Source organism: Aspergillus welwitschiae (assembly GCF_003344945.1).
Source record: "Aspergillus welwitschiae strain CBS 139.54b unplaced genomic scaffold BDQ94scaffold_35, whole genome shotgun sequence".
In the NCBI taxonomy this organism is placed as follows: domain Eukaryota; kingdom Fungi; phylum Ascomycota; class Eurotiomycetes; order Eurotiales; family Aspergillaceae; genus Aspergillus; species Aspergillus welwitschiae.
In genome coordinates this window covers 50,996-68,050 of record NW_020798729.1, presented here as the reverse complement: position 1 = coordinate 68,050, position 17,055 = coordinate 50,996, and the positions used below count along the sequence as shown (strand labels likewise).

At 51.9% G+C, this 17,055-nt stretch overlaps 8 protein-coding genes across 8 annotated transcripts; 5 read left to right on the top strand and 3 right to left on the bottom strand.

Moving 5' to 3' along the window:
* The first annotated feature begins 44 nt into the window (after positions 1–44).
* Positions 45–1,163, top strand: BDQ94DRAFT_81574 (ATP-dependent Clp protease proteolytic subunit). The gene is made up of 4 exons (XM_026776611.1): positions 45–274; positions 337–355; positions 422–447; positions 502–1,163. Exons 1-4 carry the CDS (start codon positions 116–118, stop codon positions 1,051–1,053), a joined length of 756 nt encoding a protein of 251 aa, XP_026622619.1. The 5' UTR covers positions 45–115; the 3' UTR covers positions 1,054–1,163.
* On the bottom strand, positions 1,163–2,498 carry BDQ94DRAFT_81578 (DSC4 family protein). The gene is made up of 2 exons (XM_026776612.1): positions 2,142–2,498; positions 1,163–2,035 (listed from the first exon to the last, which is right to left on the bottom strand). Exons 1-2 carry the CDS (start codon positions 2,351–2,353, stop codon positions 1,273–1,275), a joined length of 975 nt encoding a protein of 324 aa, XP_026622618.1. The 5' UTR covers positions 2,354–2,498; the 3' UTR covers positions 1,163–1,272.
* Positions 2,499–2,634: 136 nt separating this feature from the next.
* On the bottom strand, positions 2,635–4,595 carry BDQ94DRAFT_150036 (M18 family aminopeptidase). Its single transcript, XM_026767501.1, has 6 exons — positions 4,452–4,595; positions 4,333–4,394; positions 4,179–4,280; positions 3,983–4,118; positions 3,839–3,931; positions 2,635–3,789 (listed from the first exon to the last, which is right to left on the bottom strand). The coding sequence occupies exons 1-6, from the start codon at positions 4,525–4,527 to the stop codon at positions 2,765–2,767; spliced, it is 1,494 nt and encodes a 497-aa protein (XP_026622617.1). The 5' UTR covers positions 4,528–4,595; the 3' UTR covers positions 2,635–2,764.
* A 779-nt stretch (positions 4,596–5,374) lies between these two features.
* Positions 5,375–5,812, top strand: BDQ94DRAFT_150034 (uncharacterized protein; the record flags this gene model as incomplete). The annotated part of the gene is made up of 1 exon (XM_026767500.1): positions 5,375–5,812. A coding segment is annotated over exon 1 (172 nt), but the record flags the coding sequence as incomplete, so codon positions are not given.
* Positions 5,813–5,989: 177 nt separating this feature from the next.
* On the top strand, positions 5,990–8,606 carry BDQ94DRAFT_182148 (WD40 repeat domain-containing protein). The gene is made up of 4 exons (XM_026774073.1): positions 5,990–6,750; positions 6,856–6,983; positions 7,043–7,629; positions 7,683–8,606. Exons 1-4 carry the CDS (start codon positions 6,422–6,424, stop codon positions 8,445–8,447), a joined length of 1,809 nt encoding a protein of 602 aa, XP_026622615.1. The 5' UTR covers positions 5,990–6,421; the 3' UTR covers positions 8,448–8,606.
* A 789-nt stretch (positions 8,607–9,395) lies between these two features.
* Positions 9,396–10,869, bottom strand: pdx1 (putative pyruvate dehydrogenase complex component Pdx1). Its single transcript, XM_026776609.1, has 2 exons — positions 10,538–10,869; positions 9,396–10,409 (listed from the first exon to the last, which is right to left on the bottom strand). The coding sequence occupies exons 1-2, from the start codon at positions 10,614–10,616 to the stop codon at positions 9,619–9,621; spliced, it is 870 nt and encodes a 289-aa protein (XP_026622614.1). The 5' UTR covers positions 10,617–10,869; the 3' UTR covers positions 9,396–9,618.
* Positions 10,870–11,022: 153 nt separating this feature from the next.
* Positions 11,023–12,215, top strand: BDQ94DRAFT_150027 (uncharacterized protein). Its single transcript, XM_026767499.1, has one exon. It carries the CDS (start codon positions 11,161–11,163, stop codon positions 12,061–12,063), a length of 903 nt encoding a protein of 300 aa, XP_026622613.1. The 5' UTR covers positions 11,023–11,160; the 3' UTR covers positions 12,064–12,215.
* Positions 12,216–12,379: 164 nt separating this feature from the next.
* BDQ94DRAFT_81540 (cohesin subunit SMC1) lies at positions 12,380–16,996 on the top strand. Its single transcript, XM_026776608.1, has 6 exons — positions 12,380–12,556; positions 12,609–12,702; positions 12,780–15,753; positions 15,804–16,111; positions 16,169–16,535; positions 16,599–16,996. Exons 1-6 carry the CDS (start codon positions 12,526–12,528, stop codon positions 16,614–16,616), a joined length of 3,792 nt encoding a protein of 1,263 aa, XP_026622612.1. The 5' UTR covers positions 12,380–12,525; the 3' UTR covers positions 16,617–16,996.
* Positions 16,997–17,055: the final 59 nt, after the last annotated feature.

Sequence of the window (17,055 nt, the reverse complement as noted above, 5' to 3'; positions counted from 1 at the left end):
GGGATCTGGAGCTCCGCCGGCGGACCAGATCTCCAACGCATCATCTTCATCAAATCTCTCTTCCCCCCTCCTTTCTACCATCGCTCTTCACCATTGGGGTATATTGCTGCACATAATGAACACAACACGTCCTCTTCAGCGATTAGCTCGCGTCGTTGGCCGTCAGACTGTCAAGCCGGCGCTGTCGCGCAGCTTCGCCAGCTCTGTTCCGACGTTATCAGGTGCCCGGTCTCCGCGGGGGTGGACGCCGACGCCGTTTGTTACTGAGACTGTGGTAAGTCTGCACATTCTTTCTTATAGTATATGCATAGGTGAGGGTATGCTAACTATAATTAGGGAGGAGGATGGCACACATGTACGTTTACAGCAGCAACCCCCGTACCTTACCGCAACTAACTAACCAACTACACTCCCATCACAGACGACATCTTCTCTCGTCTCCTTAAGGTACATACACCCACCCACCCACTTCCCGCCCCATTCCATACTCATAACCCATAGGAACGAATCATTTGCCTAAACGGCGAAGTCGACGAGACCATGTCCGCCAGCATCGTCGCCCAACTCCTCTTCCTCGAAGCCGACAACCCGCAAAAGCCCATCCACCTCTACATCAACTCCCCCGGAGGCTCCGTGACCGCCGGCCTCGCCATCTACGACACAATGACTTACATCGCCTCCCCCGTGAGCACGATCTGCGTGGGCCAAGCCGCCTCGATGGGTTCGTTGCTGCTCTGTGGTGGACACCCGGGCAAGCGGTTCTGTTTGCCGCATAGCTCTATCATGATGCATCAGCCGTCGGGAGGGTACTTTGGTCAAGCGAGTGATATTGCCATCCATGCGAAGGAGATATTGAGGGTACGGAGCCAGTTGAATAAGATTTATAAGAGGCATTTGACGGGAAAGAAGGAGATGACGTTGGATGAGATCGAGAAGTTGATGGAGAGGGATTATTTCATGGGCGCGAAGGAGGCGCTGGATATGGGGATTGTGGATGAGATTTTAGATAGGAGGGCGGCGCCTGGTGGGGAGGGGGGTGAGGCGATGCCGTGATGTTGTGGTATACCCCTTGTTATTTAGTTCTATTTATATGGTTTTGTTTGTTGGTTTGAGATGGGTAAATGTGTATCAGTATCGCGTGATGAACTTATGTTATGGTTGCAATATATGATATGATAACTATTCGGTATCCTGTATCCGTCATATAAGCATTGGTATATGTACAAATGTTGACTCATCTAAATCATTACATTACAGTCAACCTCAACAATATCACGCCTCCGTTCCGATCCGCTCCATGCGCCCATCTGCGCCAACTCGAATGCCAAACCGCTCTCTCAAGAACGCCGCGGTCTGATCAGAGGGCACGTACGGTGTCGTCCGCCGCGCTGTCGCAGGGCTGTACCGCCACTGATCACGAACAAGGTCAACCAATCCCATATCCATGATCACTGCCTGACCTGACACAAACGTATCCATAGGATGGGCGTGCTGTGCATTCCTCCCTCCCTCCTCCGGATCAGCTAACAACTGCGTCCTCTCCATCTCACCCAACTCAATCGTCTCCTCCTCCACATCATCCTCCAATGTCCGCGTCGACAATCTCGTAGAAGGCCCACTCCCTCGCAACCCCCTCTCCTCCAGATCGTGATCCTGTCGCTCTTCCTCCCCCTCGGGCGTGGTCTCAACCGGCGTACTTGCAGTAACCTCTACTGTCTTTACCCGCTCAACGATCAACCCCAACATGACCAGATCCAGAAACAAAATGAGGCAATCCAGGAAAAGAAGTCTAGCGAACGGGATGGGCGCTTTCTGTCCAATAAAATCAATCAAGATCCCGCCATGCAGGTATCCGCGCGTCGATTCGCTGGCTTCGGGTCTAGTGAAGAATCTATGGAAGATCATGCAGAAGAGGTTACTACCCAGGATGGCGCCGACGAAGGGTTGGTTTCTCGTAGGGTCGAAGGGGGGTGCTTTGGGTGTGAAGAAGATGAGTTGGATTATGGCGCGGAGGGCGAAGAGAATTATCGAGCAGCTGAAAAACATGTATTGTTAGTTGTGACTTATCGCTTGATAGATTATACTTTATGGGGTCCGCGCTCGTGCGGAGTTGCGGGGGCGGGGGGTTGATTTCTGCTCACTCCATATAATACAACGCTGAAAGCTCACAGTAAATAAGGATATCTAGGTCGCGGAGAAGTCGGTCAATGAACGCGACTTTCGCGGCCGTCTGCACCTTTCTCAGGCGCTCGGTGCGGCTGGTGGAGTTGGCGCTGGCGCCGCCATAAGGGTCGATGATGCCGGACACGTCAGCGATGTATTCCGCATCTCGATAGACGTCCGGAGTGGTCATAGAGGGTCATGGGGGCATGGATGGCGTCAGGGGGGGTTAATGAGCGAGGGGGGAAAGGTCTAGGGGTGCCACTGCAGACCGGGGGGATGAGGTGCTGGGGGGAAGATGGAGTAGTTAGGGTGGTGTTTCAGGTGGAGAGACGGAGGGAGTTGGAGGTGGAGCGTCACCGGCAACGATGATGGCCGATGATGTGGATCAGGTGGCTGCGGACTTTTCTCGGCCCGGAGCGCTGCATCTGGCAACATCCGGGGTTGGACTATTTACGTCTCACCAATGATAATCTCTTACTATGGCGATCTAACTATGGAGATAAAGTTGTTTGCTTATTTTCACGTATTATTCCCGAATGATGCAGCATAGATATCCTCATGCTTCCTATATAATCTTCACCTACCCCGTAGACTTATCTATTTAATCAACAAAGATGGTCTTGGAAAGGTTGGCGTAGTGCTTGAAAAATCCAGTGAACAGACGGATCGAGTGTGCCACATCGAAGGTACCTCCCGTCTCACGGATACTGTGCATGCTCAGCTGGGGGTTACCCAAGTCCAATGTCCGAGCGCCAAGCGCCGCAGACAGCATCGGGCCAATGGTGCTACCGCAGCTGGAGTCATTGCGGACAACAAACAGCTGCAGGGGAACCTTTTCGCCAACATCTTCACCAGCCTTGCGAGCAACTTCCTGAAGAAGAACAATACCGGGCGAGTTGGTCGCGTAGCGGGCATTCGCGTTGATCTTGATAACAGGGCCCTTGTTGATTTGGGGCCGGTGGTCGTTCTCGTACTTGGCCGTGTAGTTCGGGTGGACTCCATGGGCCATATCGGCAGACACAAGGAAAGATGTAGACAGGGTCTGCTCGTACGCAGTGGCAATGTCGTCACTATCGCCGGCCGTCGACGGGAGAACGGACAAGCGACGGATGACGGAGGGGAGGATGTTCGAGTCGGCACCTTGAGCAGTGCGGCTTCCGATTTCCTCGTGGTCAAACAGTGCAATGAGGCGGATAGCAGGTTCCTCATCCAACGCCGAAGAATCAGCCACGGAGTCAATCAAGCCGACGGTGGCACAGAAGGAGCTGTTCAAGTTGTCCAGGCGAGGCGAGAAGATGAACTCCTCCAACAGTCCACCCAGGTTCGACTTCTGGGTATCGAACAGGATCATCTCGAAGTCAAGGACATCGAGGGGCTTGACGCCGGCCTCGGCAGCAATGAGCTCAACCAGATAAGGATGGTGACGCTCGGTGATAGCCTTCAGAGGAGACAAGTCACCCTTATCCTCGTTGGCTTCCTTGGCCGCTTTGTCAGTCTCCTCGGAGGCACCGGTACGGTTCAGCTCAGCAGCGACAAGACCAGCGATGGGGAACAGCTGAGTTTCCTTGTTGAAGGCAAAGGTCTCTTGGCGGTCAAGATGGATGGCCAGAGTGGGAATGCGGAGAACTATGCATGGTCAGAAAATGCCGGTTGTACAAAGGCCGAACGAACTTACTGGGTCGGTCAATCTTGATCAGCTTCTGCACAATTGAACCGTCGCCATTGCGGACCATAGCCCGACCTGCAACACCCAGATCGCGGTCGAACCCTAAAGAATGTCAGCGATGCATATAGGAAAAGTATTTCAGTTACCACGGACAGGTATGCCAGATGCCGCCTCCATAGGTCTCCACGCCCACTTGAACGTATCCTTCCCCGCGTTTGTTGCTGACAGGCTTGACTCTCAGGACGGGAGAATCGGTGTGAGCACCGATCATTGAAATGGGATTACCAGGCTAAACAATTGGTATAATTAGCACAAGGGTTAGATCATTAACAATCGGCAGAAACCATACCTTCCATTTCTTGCCGACAGCAAAAGCGATGATGGTGGACTGATTACGGGTCAAGTAGTACTTTCCACCAGGCCGGCAGGTCGACGCCCAAGAGTCCTTCTCCTACACCAGGAATTAGCGGTTAATTCCGTGATACAATGCAGCTATCGCATACCTTGATCTCCTGGAAGCCAGCCTTGGCAAGAAGTTCCTTTGCAGACTGGACGGCATGGAACGCTACAGCAAAGTTAGTACTCGACTACCTTAAGATAGTATAGAAGGTGATGTAATTACGGGTAGGAGAAGCATTGACAAAGGACAGAAAGTCCAGAGCCGGCTGCTTCAAACTTTGGGCAATTTTGGAAGTCATCTTGTCTCGAAGGTCCCCAGGAGATGTGGATAAAGAAACATGGGGATCACGGGGAGGGGAAAAGTGGGCATGAGATCATAGCAAGGCGGTCAGTTGGCGTGTCCGCATGGCTTCATCGATCTAGTAGATAACAGTGGAGGCGTAGACTACGGAATCTACTGATATCGCTTATTTGATTCGCAATACCACTAAAAGTGCTGCTAGATAGATAAACAGAAGATTAGTTGGGTTGGCGTAGACTTTCCAATAATGTATGGGCAGACATTGAATGGTGGTGTCATGGATTCGGAGTCAAACAAATAAGAACCAATAAATGACCTCATTATCTACAAGTCGTCCGTCTGTGAGCATTCCTAAGGTTTTCAAAAAGTTTCAATCTAATTCATATTATTCTCCTTAGAGTCTAAACTTGTCTTTCTGTCTCCCTTGGCTGGAAACTGAAACAAACACGGTCGCGCCCTGTTCATATAGGTGCTCGTCATGTGTTTTCCAAGACACGGTTGTAGCATGAAACCCAAAGCATAGCAATGAGAAATAGCAGTCTGAGACTGGGCGTTAGTGTTTGTCAACGTGAAACGCTGCGCCATCGGAAATGGAACAAATAAAATTGAAAAAAAGCAACTGGAAATAGTCGACCGTTGAGCCTCTAAGCTAGATGATTATCCGGTACGGACGGTTGATCGCCAGTATACCCTGGAAATCCACGCCACGAGTCAAGCCGTTATGCTAAACTAATGCTGTACTGTGATCGACGCAGACGGGAACCGGGAGGGATCTCAAATTGGATTTCTTTGGCTGGAAAGTCTCCTTTCCAGCTGTGTATGGCCCAAGCTTTTGCTGTCGCGTTCACCAGGCGCGTGGAATGAGAGGCGGTCGCGGTAGTGCTCGTGGCGCTGCGACAATCGATAACAACGGAGTAGAGCGCGCTGGCCCAATCACCACGACGGCGCTTCGCGTTAGTCCATGGCACGCCTCCTGTAGCACGGGCGATTTGATCGGATTGGTTAAAGATTGTTTCACGTCTGATAATCTAGCCTGAGTGAATGGTCAATTTCACAAAAAGGACCTGTCTGCTTGTGATGGGAGGGTCACAATCGATCAGACACGGAGGTGCATCTGAAGGTACAGGCGATCCAGCGGGTGCAGATAAACAAATCCTCCCATGCGACAACAACACCTGACGAAGATCAGTCGGATGAGACCACCCACCCACCACTATTCTAGAGGGGAACGCCTGACTAAAGTCAGATATGTCAAGACAATGCTGATCAAGGCTATAAACTTCTTTGTAATGAACGATAAACTCATCATTGTCTCTTCGCAGGAGGGCAAGTATAGAATTAACACCAACCTCCTGCGTTGCCCAAAGTGGTTTAGCGCAACCGACGCGTGACCGCTGCTGGGGCTCCCCTTCGAACGGCCGAGCAAGAGAGGAAGCCCATCGCCAACCCTTGGATCAACTGTCTCAATCCTTCCTCCCTCACCAGACGGTGGTCAGGTCAGTATCAAATGACCTCCACAAGCTGTGCGTTTCTTCCTTGTCTGCCTCGGGTCTGGTGAGAGACACTCTGTCGTCACTCTCTGTTCGCTCCTGTGCCCGCTTGCTCCTAGTTTATTTGGTGTATTGATCGGAGCGGAACCCAAGGGTTTGGCTGTTGTCATCAGCAACCTCTGCATTCACCACCGTCTACAACCCCGAGCTGCCGATTGACCTGAAAGACAACACTATATTCGCCCATATATTGAATACGATCTACCCCAGCTTTTATTCCCCTCCCAGTCTGCCGCCACTTGCGACCCGACGACGTTTGAGACCTGTCGCATTGACCCTGCCTCAGTTGATCCCGCATTCGACCGCCATTTGCACCTCGTGAGGTTCGCCCCTCCGACAACCATGGGCGACCCCAAGAAATCAGATCGGCCGACCACCCGCAATGCTGCTGCAGGCGCACCAGCCGTCAAGTCGCCGGATCGTACCGGTCCAAATGCGTTGACGATCGCATCACCTCCTGGCTCCAGGACGCCCCCTAGTATGCCGTCGAAGAAGACCTTATTTTACCCGGAGCCGCAAGGCAGGCGCCAGAATTCTCGAACTACCTCTGGGCCAATCGATCCAGACGCCCTTGCGAAGGCTCTGAAGGATTTTGAGGATGCTGGACGTCCCCGCGAGAGAACACCGGGTACCAGTCCCAGCAGGAAGAGGCAGAGAGTGTACGGTGATAGGTCAGTAAAACATTCAATGGTGCTCTTTGAGAGCGATTTATCGGTCATGACCATGGACCTATGTCCCTTGACATCATGTCACTAAACTGTGGATCCTACCTCCAGGTTTATTCCCAATCGTGAGGGCCAAGACCTTCAAGCAACGTTCAGCCTGCTTCATGAGGACGGCTGCCCTTCGACTCCGTCAAAGTCGAAAAAGCGTGCTCCACATTCGGAGCTTCACTTTCAAAAGAGTGAGTCGCATCTGCCGTGATTCTGGCGTTGCCGATCACCGTCGCTAACCCCAGTGTAGCCGAAGAAGCAAATCGCATGTACTCGCGAGTTTTGCGAAGTGAACTGTTTGGGAATACTGTTCCACAGGCCGATTTGGATTCCCTATCACCGGACCCGTTGTTGGGTATGGGTAATGGCATTAACGACAAGACCCGCTCACATACGCCACCTTCACATGTAGTCTCGAACCTACCACCTGCCAGCATAACACCATCGACGCCCCACAAAAACCTTTTCAACTACGCTTCCCCACGTGCTGGCTCAGCTCACCCCACACCTTCAAAGACTCCGCGAAGTCAGCACGGTCCGAACCTCAATGTCCGTTCAGAGCTCTATAGTCTATCACCAATCCGCCTCGACAGCCAACGTATTCTGGAGACACCCCGGAAACAGCCTCGCTATGTGAACAAGGTACCCTACAAGGTCCTTGATGCGCCCGATCTGCAAGATGATTTCTATCTCAACTTAGTCGATTGGGGCAGCAGCAACGTTCTTGGAGTGGGCCTAGGAAACTCGGTGTACATGTGGAACTCCCAGACAGGCCGCGTGACGAAACTCTGTGAGCTACGAGATGATACAGTCACAAGTGTTAGCTGGATACAAAGGGTGAGTGCCCAGATATTGGTCATCATGTTGGACAGAAGTGCTAATGGGACTAGGGAACACATCTTTCAATAGGCACAGGCAAGGGTCTTGTACAAATATGGGATGCTGAGCGCTGTCGGCGTCTCCGTACGATGATTGGACATACGAATCGTGTAGGAGCGTTGGCTTGGAACGATCATATCCTCACGTCCGGCTCTCGAGACCGACTGATCTTCCATCGAGACGTCCGGTCCCCGGATCAATACCTGCGTCGCTTATCTGGTCATAAGCAAGAGGTATGTGGTCTCCGTTGGAACACAGAAGATGGTCAATTAGCCTCTGGCGGGAATGACAACAAACTGCTGGTCTGGGACAAGCTCAACGAAACACCGCTTTACCGTTTTTCCGACCATACTGCGGCCGTCAAGGCAATCACTTGGTCTCCACACCAGCATCACCTCCTCGCATCTGGTGGTGGTACAGCTGATCGAACCATCAAGTTCTGGAACACGTCGACGGGTTCCTTGATCAAAGAAGTCGACACAGGCAGTCAGGTCTGTAATTTGGCGTGGTCGAAGAATTCAGATGAGATCATCAGCACGCACGGCTACAGCCAGAACCAAATCGTCATCTGGAAGTACCCTCGTATGGAGCAGATTGTCTCTCTAACCGGCCATACATTCCGAGTACTGTACTTGGCCATGAGCCCTGATGGCCAAACAGTTGTCACCGGGGCTGGAGATGAGACCCTGCGGTTCTGGAAGATCTTCAATAAACGACCGGGCAGAGAGCACGGGCGTGAAGGTAGCAAGCTAGCAGAATGGGGTACCATACGCTGACGGGAAGGTTGCTGTTCATTTCGAACTGATTCGGTGCCATGGCGTCCTTGAACTTCTCGTTGGAATTACCAATATGCATTAGATATGGCGTTTCCAAGGCTTTGGCGTTTCTTATGATGCTGGGTTCTGTCCATGGACGGTCTGGAGGAGAGGGTCTCTTTTTTTTTTTTTTTTTTTTTCTCAAATGGGTCTAGCTTGGGCATTTTTTCGCATCTCATGGGGTAAACAACAGCATATCATGGGTGATTAAAGGGTTCCTTTTCTGCGTCGTTTTTCTTTTTACTAGGTTCTTTCTGCTGGCTGCAAGATCTCATTCCATGTATCTCTGACTCTGCCTGTTTCTGCTTCTACTTTTCTTCTCTCGTGTTCCTTTCCAGCCTACTCTTATTTTTATCCTCGCACTGGTGCCAGCCCATGTCTTTGCAGCAGGCACTCACTATCTGCAGGTTTTCGCTACTACCCATGGAAATGAATCTCAGCGGTGGCGCTTATGGTGTTTTCCTCAGGGTGACCAGGTAAAACCAGGACCAAGGCGTTGCTCTATCCTCCTACAGAGTCAGAAGGATGGACTTGATTGATCAATTCGTTGGGCTTATACACTTCTCTTTCAGAGTTGCATGTACCACACACACACCTCTCCCCGCGTTCAGTGTTCACGACGACACGATTTACAACACATCAAGAGCTTCGAAAAGGGTTTGCTTGAATTGATTATTATGGAGAACGTGTTCGCGGGGGAAAACGGAAAAAACACCTAATGTCATAGATAACGAGAATGAAAGATGAGAAGGGTAAAGACAAAAAAAAGATGGTGCAAATCTAGGCCGGTTAGTTCGATAGTATAGCTCTTGAGTACATAGTTGTAGTAGATTCTACCGTCTTCAACTTCAATGATATACAGTAATGAGAAGAGGTTGACCCAGTCTACTATAACAGTAGTAGCCTATCACTTGGACTTTCAATTCTAACTGAATGTTTATTTCATTATCTTCTTGATTGATGTTATACTTATATAAAACGGTTCATAAGCCCAATGAAACTAATCCAAGAGATACGATGGTACGAGACAAAATTTTGTCTCCTGTCTTCTGCGCATAACTTACAGCACGAAAAAGTGAAAGGGGAAATAACCAAGGAAATGGGAATGAAAAAAGAAAAAAGGAATGGAGATCTATAGAACCAGCCTGCCAGGTTCAACAGTCAACAAGGTCTTCACGCGGTCCAAGAAAACCTTCGCCCTCTTCTCCTCCTCAACCGGGACAGTCAAGCTGAACACGTTCGCCGCCGGCTCAACAACGCTCTTAGCAGTAGCAGCAGCCTTCTTGGACACCTTTCCGGCCAAGAAATCAATCAAATCATCCTCCACCTTCTGCTTCTTCTGGACCGGCCGGGCCTCCTCAGCATTCAACTCAGGGATGTACTCCCCCCGGGTAAACTTAATGGGCTGAGCACCCAGGATCTCGTCGAAGAGCTCATCAGCGGAAGGAGTCTCGCGGGAAGAGCGGGGCAGGTCGTCGTTTGCCAGGTCGGTAGCGCGGGCCAGGAACGTCGACAGCGGCACCGTGGTACCCAGGGTTTCTTTAATTTTCTTCTGAACGGACAGCACGGCGGCCAAGGAGATGGAGACGGCGACGGAGGTGGTCGGAGGGGGACGAGCAACGGGCTTCTCTTCCACGGCAGGGGAGGGCTCCGCGGGCTTGACGGGCGCGGCGATCTTGATGTTGCTCAGGTCGAGGTGGGCGAGCTTGGCGAGCCGGGCTGCTTGCTCAGAAGGGTACTCGGCGGGGATGGCGCCCAGGTAGGCGAGAACGTCGCCCTTCAGGAGACGGCCCTTAGGGCCGGACGCGGGGATCTTGGACACTTCGGACTCCGGGATGCCTTTTTCATGGAGGAGCTGGGTGACGGAGGGATAGAGAGGGTAGGCGGGGTTCTGGGTTTGAGGGGCGGAGGTGGAGTTCAGGCCTATAGGGTGAATGCCATGTTAGCTGTATTGAACATGAGGTATTTGATGGGTGAGAATGGACGTGGAAGGGAGGGATATGGTGATGTGGGAAAGTTGATATCAAGTTGTATTCTGGCGGGAAACTCACGCTTGGAAGTGCTGAGAACACGGGATTGGCGGCGGGCAAGCGCGGCCGGAAGCCGGCAGACAGAGAAGGTGGAGGCCATGTTTGATGCGTGAGGCTTTTGGTGTTTGTATAGGACAAGTGAATGCCTTTTCCGAGGGGTGTGGCTATCGTCGGGATCGCGAGCGCTGGAGCTTGGAGTGGGCGGAGATTTGATGGGATCGAACAGGAACCCACCACCAGGCTAACGGGGCCGCACAAAAAGCACAGTGAACCCTAGAGAGTCGGATTATTGTCGCGATCTGCGAGCTGAGCGTTGCAGGACGTTCCAAGCCGGAGAATTGCGTCGCTATCGGAAGGGTCAGCTCGGAGGAGGTTGAGGTGATTATTGTTGGGAGCTTCACCGGCGGCCCGGACGGGAACATTTTTCTGCCGCGGAGAACGACGGCCTCGACCTCCTGCCCTTGCACGAAGCCATTGGCCTTTATTCCGTTGCTTCCTGGTGAGTCTGATCATTTTATCTCTTTCAGCCGTTTGGCCCTATTCAAACAATACCTGAATATGTGAACCTTGATGGCAGGGGGCCCTTGTGGCCTGCGCTCCAACTTATACTCTATCCTAACAATCGGAAATACCAGGTCGACAAGATGTTTGCCCGGCCGTTTACCTTAAGGGCATTCGCTCAGCAGTGCCCCCGGAGCACTCTCTCATCCGTTCTCGAGTCCTCCAGCCCAGCATGGAGGTACTTCTCCTCCAGCGCCTCGCGAACCAAGGCTGCTAGCAAAACCCAGCAAATTAAACCCAAGGTGGTGCGCACGGCGCCTGAAGACAGCTTGAAGTTTGCCGGAAGGCGGCCAGAAGGATTTGGAAAGCTCGAAAGAAAGGTCGCCAAGGAAGGAGAGATTGTCTTGTTCCGGGCACCATCGCAACGCGGATACGTGTTGGGCGCTTACGGTATTGCGGGTTTCTGCTTTGCCTACGCTGTATACAATTCCAATGCCGTCTTCCGGGATCCCCTTATACCTCTCCCGATGTGGCAGCAAGCTCTATTCGGTGGTATTTGCGTCACAATGAGTGTTATGGGTACGGTGTTCCTTTTCAAGACCACCCGGTTGATCCGCGCCATCAGGGCCGTCAATGTCAACGGCCACACACATCTTCGCTTCACAGTTCGAAGCGTGGTTCCGTTCCGCAAACCCTACGAGTTTGACGCCTTGCCGCGCCAAATCGCTTTCTCCCGTCGTTTGGTGATCTCGCCAGATTCATCCCCCGATATGCTTTTGGAATCTATTCCGGATGCTCCTGGTATTGCAGGAGAGCGCACTGTGGCTCAGGGTGAGCAAGCGAAGGTTAGCTTCTTTAAAGCTCCCTTCAAGAAAATGAGCATGTCTATGTGGCGGTTGTTCCGGTCTGTTCGGCAGATCTTCTCCCAGGAGGACTTCATCCTTCTGGAAGTGGAGGGCCAGAAGGGCGTTCTGCGCATGGATTCTGGTGGATACGTCTCCCAAGACTTTATGCTTGTTGGCAATCCTGTGAGTTTCCGGCGCTGATATGAATACAAAGAGGGGGTCCCGGTATTCGCTATGATATCCTTCTTTTGATGTCTAATTACTCTACTTTTTGTCCTATCACTTTCCAATTAGCCTGCGATACGGCATGTCAGACCACCATGTATATATGGAATGAAGAAATAAACACAAGCAATTACCATAAATTGAAGATATGTAGAGTATAGGCACTGCTGGGGCCGAACTGTGTAAGGAGTGGCCGGAGTATATGCGGAACCACGTGACCCTCCGCAGCGCGTCCCCCCATCAATCAATCAATCAATCAAGACGCGACTCCGACGATAAACCATTGCGCGAGCCCCTCCACAAACTCGACCCTCTCTTGTGGGCTGTTCCAGCCTGCCGCCTTATCCTCCAGGCGACCTTCACCGGTTCCAACCAACTTTCATTTGCGATTTGTATCCCCATTCCCGCAGTCGCTGAAACGCGGCTGTCTGTCGCAAGATGGGAAAGCTCATCCGGCTTGAGCTGTTCAGTAAGCGACGTCCTCCGTCGGGCACTCTCAACCGCACTGACACCTGCTCTAGACTTTAAATCGTACAAGGGTCACCATGTGCTTCTCTTTGGTGATGCCTACTTCACCTCCATCATCGGACCCAACGGGTCCGGAAAGTCCAACTCGTGCGTATCATTTTACCCTATGTCGCGGAGAAAGGGAACCCAAGCGAGGAAAAGTACATTGCGCTGACCTTTTCCAGTATGGACGCGATTTCGTTCGTTTTAGGTATCAAGTCGTCCCACCTACGATCCACGAACCTTCGCGATCTCGTATACCGGGGCCGTGTCCTGCGCACGTCAAAAGTTGATGCAAGCGGCAACGCCATCGAAGCGGAGGCCAACGGGGATGACCAAGCGGAGGACGGAATTGATGGTGAACAGTCACAGGATCCAAGCGGAAAGAATGACCCCCGAACCGCGTGGGTCATGGCAGTTTACGAGGACGATGCGGGTGAGGAACAGCAATGGCGCCGGTCCATTACCAGTGGGGGTGTTAGCGAATACCGCATCAACAACCGCATTGTCACGGCACAGCAGTACAACGAGGCCCTCGAGGCGGAGAACATCCTGATCAAGGCCCGCAACTTCCTAGTTTTCCAGGGTGATGTGGAGGCCATTGCCTCGCAGTCGCCAAAGGATCTGACGCGGCTGATCGAGCAGATTTCGGGAAGTTTGGAATACAAGGCCGAATACGAACGCTTGAAGGCGGAGGCGGAGGAGGCCGCAGAGCAGCAGACCGTGCAGTTGAACCGTCGCAGAGGTATCAATTCGGAAATCAAGCAATACCAAGAGCAGAAGCGAGAAGCCGAGAACTATGCACGGAAGGCCGAGGAACGCGATCAGGCCATAATCACGCATATTCTGTGGAAGCTTTTCCACTTCCAGCGCCTTATTGATGCGTCGAGTGCGGATATCCAGAAATACCAGGATGAACTAAAGGAGTTCCGCCGCGGCGTTGAGAAATACGAGAAGAATGTGGAGGATGCTAAGAAGGATCATGCTCGGGTTGGACGAGATGTTGCAAAGGCCGAGAAGAACATCGTGGCCAAAGAGAAAGAGATCGAGGAGGCTACGAATGCCCTGGTACCTGTGGATGAGAAGGTCGATATCACGAGAAAGAAGGTCGAGCGCTTCACCTCTCGGATTGCTGAGATTACTCGGGAGCGCGAGGGTCAAGCGACGAATGCCAAGCAGCTCGAGAAGGATCTCAAGGTTGTCGAGAAGGCTCAAGCTCAGTGGGAGGCCGAGTGGCAGAAGACCATGAGCAAACAAGGTGGTCAATTGAGCGAAGCCGACCAACAAGAGTACAAGCGGCTCAGGGAGGAGGTCAACAAGAAATCTTCCGCGGAACAGCTGAACCTGGACAATCTCCGTCGTCAGCGGAAGACTGAAGCGGAGGCCTACAACAGCCTGAAGAGCAAGTTTGAAGGCACCGAGTGGCAGCTCAAGACTCTGGAGTCCGAGACGCAAACATTGTCCGAGCGCAAGTCGTCTGTCACTGAGACCGTCAAGTCCACGTCGAAAGAAATCGAGCGCAAGAAGAAGGAGCTGAATGCTCTAACGTCTGAACGGCTACGCGTCTCTCAGATGAGAACGGAGCTTGAGGAGAAGCTCCAAGTTGTGTTGAAGAAGCTTCTCGAGGCAGATGATGGCAAGAAGCAGTCCGAGAAGGAAATAAGAGCCAAGGAACTGATTTCGACTCTCAAGCGGATCTTCCCGGGCGTCAAAGGCCGTGTAAGCGACCTTTGCAAGCCTAAACAGAAGAAATACTCCGATGCAGTCAGCACCGTACTTGGGCGGCACTTTGACGCCATCGTTGTGGACAACGAGAAGACAGCGAAGGAGTGCATCCAGCACCTTCGCGACCAAAGAGCTGGACAGGCGACATTCATTCCTCTGGAAACGATTCAAGTTAAGGCCTTCAACTCCAACCTGAAAGGTCTGCACAGAGGAATGCGCCCAGCGATCGAGACCGTTGACTATGACGACTCGGTTGCCAGAGCCATCAGCTACGCTTGCGGCAACGCCATTGTCTGTGACGATTTGGCTACCGCCAAGTATCTTTGCTACGACAGGAATGTCGATGCGAAGGCCGTTACTCTTGATGGGACAGTGATTCACAAGGGTGGTCTGATGACTGGTGGTCGCGGCCCTCAGCAGAACTCGAAGCGCTGGGAGGACTCCGAGGTCGAAAACTTGTACAAGCTCAAGGACAAGTTGATGGCGGACTTGGGTAACCTGCCCAAGGGTCATCGCCGAGGAACCGAGGAGGAAACCTTGCAGGGTGAATTGGTTGGTCTCGAGCAACGGCTCGCTTACGCTCGCGACGAACTGAAGGCCCTAGAGAGAAACCTCGAAAGCAAGCACAGTGAACTTGACTTTGTGAAGCGCCAGCTTGAGGATGTAAGACCAAAGTATGTTGAGCGTCAAGAATTGCTTGAAGAGCTTGATCAAATGATTGCTACCTCTCAAGAGACTGTCAGCAGTGTGGAGGATGAGGTATACAAGAAGTTCTGCAAGCGCCTCGGATATAGTAATATCCGCGAATATGAAGTTCAACAAGGCTCTTTGCAGGAGGAGGCTGCTCAGAAGAAGCTCGAGTTCACCACACAAAAGAGCAGAATCGAAAACCAGCTTAGCTTCGAAAAGCAGCGCCTTCAGGCAACGGCTGACCGTGTTGCTGGGCTTCAGGCACAACAGCAACGTGACGAGCAGTTAATCGAGGAGCTTCAGGCTGAGCAAGAGAGCATCCGAAACCAATTGGATGAATTCGAAGCCGAGCTTGACATTTTGCGTGAGAAACTCGAGAAGCAAAAGGAGGCTTACGCGCAGTCAGCCGAGAACCTTGCACAACACCGCCGGGAGCTCCAGAAACGTAGCAGAGAAGTCGAAGGGACGATCAAGAACATCAATGCCCTGGAGGCGGAAATACAACGCAATTCGTCTAGTCGATACGCTCTACTCCGGCGTTGCAAGCTTGAAGACATTGACATTCCATTGACCGAGGATTCGAATCCGCTTGACCAACTTCCTATCGATGAACTGGTTCAGGCGGCAGACCCAGACGCCATGGATGTGGACGAAGATGGCGCTGGAAGCGGTGGTCAAGCGTTCATGGTGCAAGACTACGGCATTGAAGTCGACTTTGACTCCCTGGGAGAAACTCTGAAGGAGGTGAGCTATTTCGTTTCGGACTTTTAGAAATATTTGCTGATTGTCAACAGGAGAGCGACGAGAAGTTAGAAGAGGAGCTGCTTGAGAAGGTTCGGTCCCTCAACAGTGAGCTCGACAAGATGGCACCCAACACGCGCGCTATGGAGCGTCTTGAGAGCGTGGAGAACAAGCTTAAGGCGACGGAGAAGGATTTTGAGGACTCCCGCAAGCATGCTCGACGGACCAAGGATGACTTTGAGGATGTGATGCATAAGCGTTCCGACCTCTTCAACAAAGCCTTCTCTCACATTTCCGAGCAAATTGGCCCCATCTATCGTGAGCTGACCAAGAGCACCAATTACCCGCTGGGTGGACAAGCGTAAGTGGTTCTCTACGGTTCCCATGTCGAAGCATCAGCAAATTAACAACGATACAGCTATCTCGACATCGAGGACTCCGACGAGCCGTACCTCGACGGTATCAAATACCATGCCATGCCCCCTCTCAAGCGATTCCGCGACATGGAGCACCTTTCCGGTGGTGAGAAAACCATGGCTGCCCTGGCCCTGCTATTCGCCATCCACTCTTACCAGCCATCGCCGTTCTTCGTGCTGGACGAGGTCGATGCGGCGCTGGACAACACCAACGTTGCCCGGATCGCCAACTACATCCACGACCACGCGGCGCCAGGCATGCAGTTCATCGTGATCAGTCTGAAGAACGGGCTCTTCCAGAACAGTGAAGCGCTGGTTGGAATTTACCGGGACCAGGTAGAGAACAGCAGCAAATCCTTGACCCTTGATGTAAGACCCTTCACTTTCTATTTTTCGTTTGGAGTCATAAGAATACTAACATTTCTTCAACAGCTTCGTAAATATAACTAAACGACTGAAAGGCTGTTTCTTTTTATTCCGGTGTTATGTAGATTATCTGACGATGGCTTGATGGGCAGCATGCTTTTCTTTCTCTTTAGTCGAACTGTTTACGGATTAATGCGATGATTATTTGCTTCCTTACTGAGGCGTTGAACAGCTACATACATTCTCATCAAAACGGTACTAGTAGTAAACCCAACTTTTACTGGTGTACCTGGGCATATATGTAGAGGTCTGCGGGTATACAGCTGCGGTTAATGATAGCCTTCAGCCTTGTAGTAATACTAATAACTCCCAGCCTTGCCCAGCACGCCCATTCAGCGCGTAACACCAGAACCCATGATCGAACGAATAAGAAATTGAAGGGACAAACAACATCGACAATCTCCTTCCCGCATGCATGAGGAAAAAGAGGACATTGTATAGATTGATATAACATTCAACTCCA

Excerpts from the sequence above, each read along its gene's own strand:
- BDQ94DRAFT_150036 (XM_026767501.1), bottom strand. The coding sequence starts at position 4,527 with ATGACTTCCAAAATTGCCCAAAGTTTGAAGCAGCCGGCTCTGGACTTT. Across the intron at positions 4,395-4,451 it reads TGTCAATGCTTCTCCTACCC|CGTTCCATGCCGTCCAGTCT; the intron begins GTAATTACATCA and ends ACTTTGCTGTAG. Across the intron at positions 3,790-3,838 it reads GATCAAGATTGACCGACCCA|TTCTCCGCATTCCCACTCTG; the intron begins GTAAGTTCGTTC and ends GACCATGCATAG.
- BDQ94DRAFT_150027 (XM_026767499.1), top strand. The coding sequence starts at position 11,161 with ATGTTTGCCCGGCCGTTTACCTTAAGGGCATTCGCTCAGCAGTGCCCC.
- BDQ94DRAFT_81574 (XM_026776611.1), top strand. The coding sequence starts at position 116 with ATGAACACAACACGTCCTCTTCAGCGATTAGCTCGCGTCGTTGGCCGT. Across the intron at positions 448-501 it reads TCTTCTCTCGTCTCCTTAAG|GAACGAATCATTTGCCTAAA; the intron begins GTACATACACCC and ends CATAACCCATAG.
- BDQ94DRAFT_81578 (XM_026776612.1), bottom strand. The coding sequence starts at position 2,353 with ATGACCACTCCGGACGTCTATCGAGATGCGGAATACATCGCTGACGTG. Across the intron at positions 2,036-2,141 it reads TCAGCGTTGTATTATATGGA|CTGCTCGATAATTCTCTTCG; the intron begins GTGAGCAGAAAT and ends CATGTTTTTCAG.
- BDQ94DRAFT_182148 (XM_026774073.1), top strand. The coding sequence starts at position 6,422 with ATGGGCGACCCCAAGAAATCAGATCGGCCGACCACCCGCAATGCTGCT. Across the intron at positions 6,751-6,855 it reads CAGAGAGTGTACGGTGATAG|GTTTATTCCCAATCGTGAGG; the intron begins GTCAGTAAAACA and ends TCCTACCTCCAG. Across the intron at positions 7,630-7,682 it reads GTGTTAGCTGGATACAAAGG|GGAACACATCTTTCAATAGG; the intron begins GTGAGTGCCCAG and ends TAATGGGACTAG.
- pdx1 (XM_026776609.1), bottom strand. The coding sequence starts at position 10,616 with ATGGCCTCCACCTTCTCTGTCTGCCGGCTTCCGGCCGCGCTTGCCCGC. Across the intron at positions 10,410-10,537 it reads TGTTCTCAGCACTTCCAAGC|GCCTGAACTCCACCTCCGCC; the intron begins GTGAGTTTCCCG and ends TTCACCCTATAG.
- BDQ94DRAFT_81540 (XM_026776608.1), top strand. The coding sequence starts at position 12,526 with ATGGGAAAGCTCATCCGGCTTGAGCTGTTCA. Across the intron at positions 12,557-12,608 it reads CATCCGGCTTGAGCTGTTCA|ACTTTAAATCGTACAAGGGT; the intron begins GTAAGCGACGTC and ends CACCTGCTCTAG. Across the intron at positions 16,112-16,168 it reads TACCCGCTGGGTGGACAAGC|CTATCTCGACATCGAGGACT; the intron begins GTAAGTGGTTCT and ends ACAACGATACAG.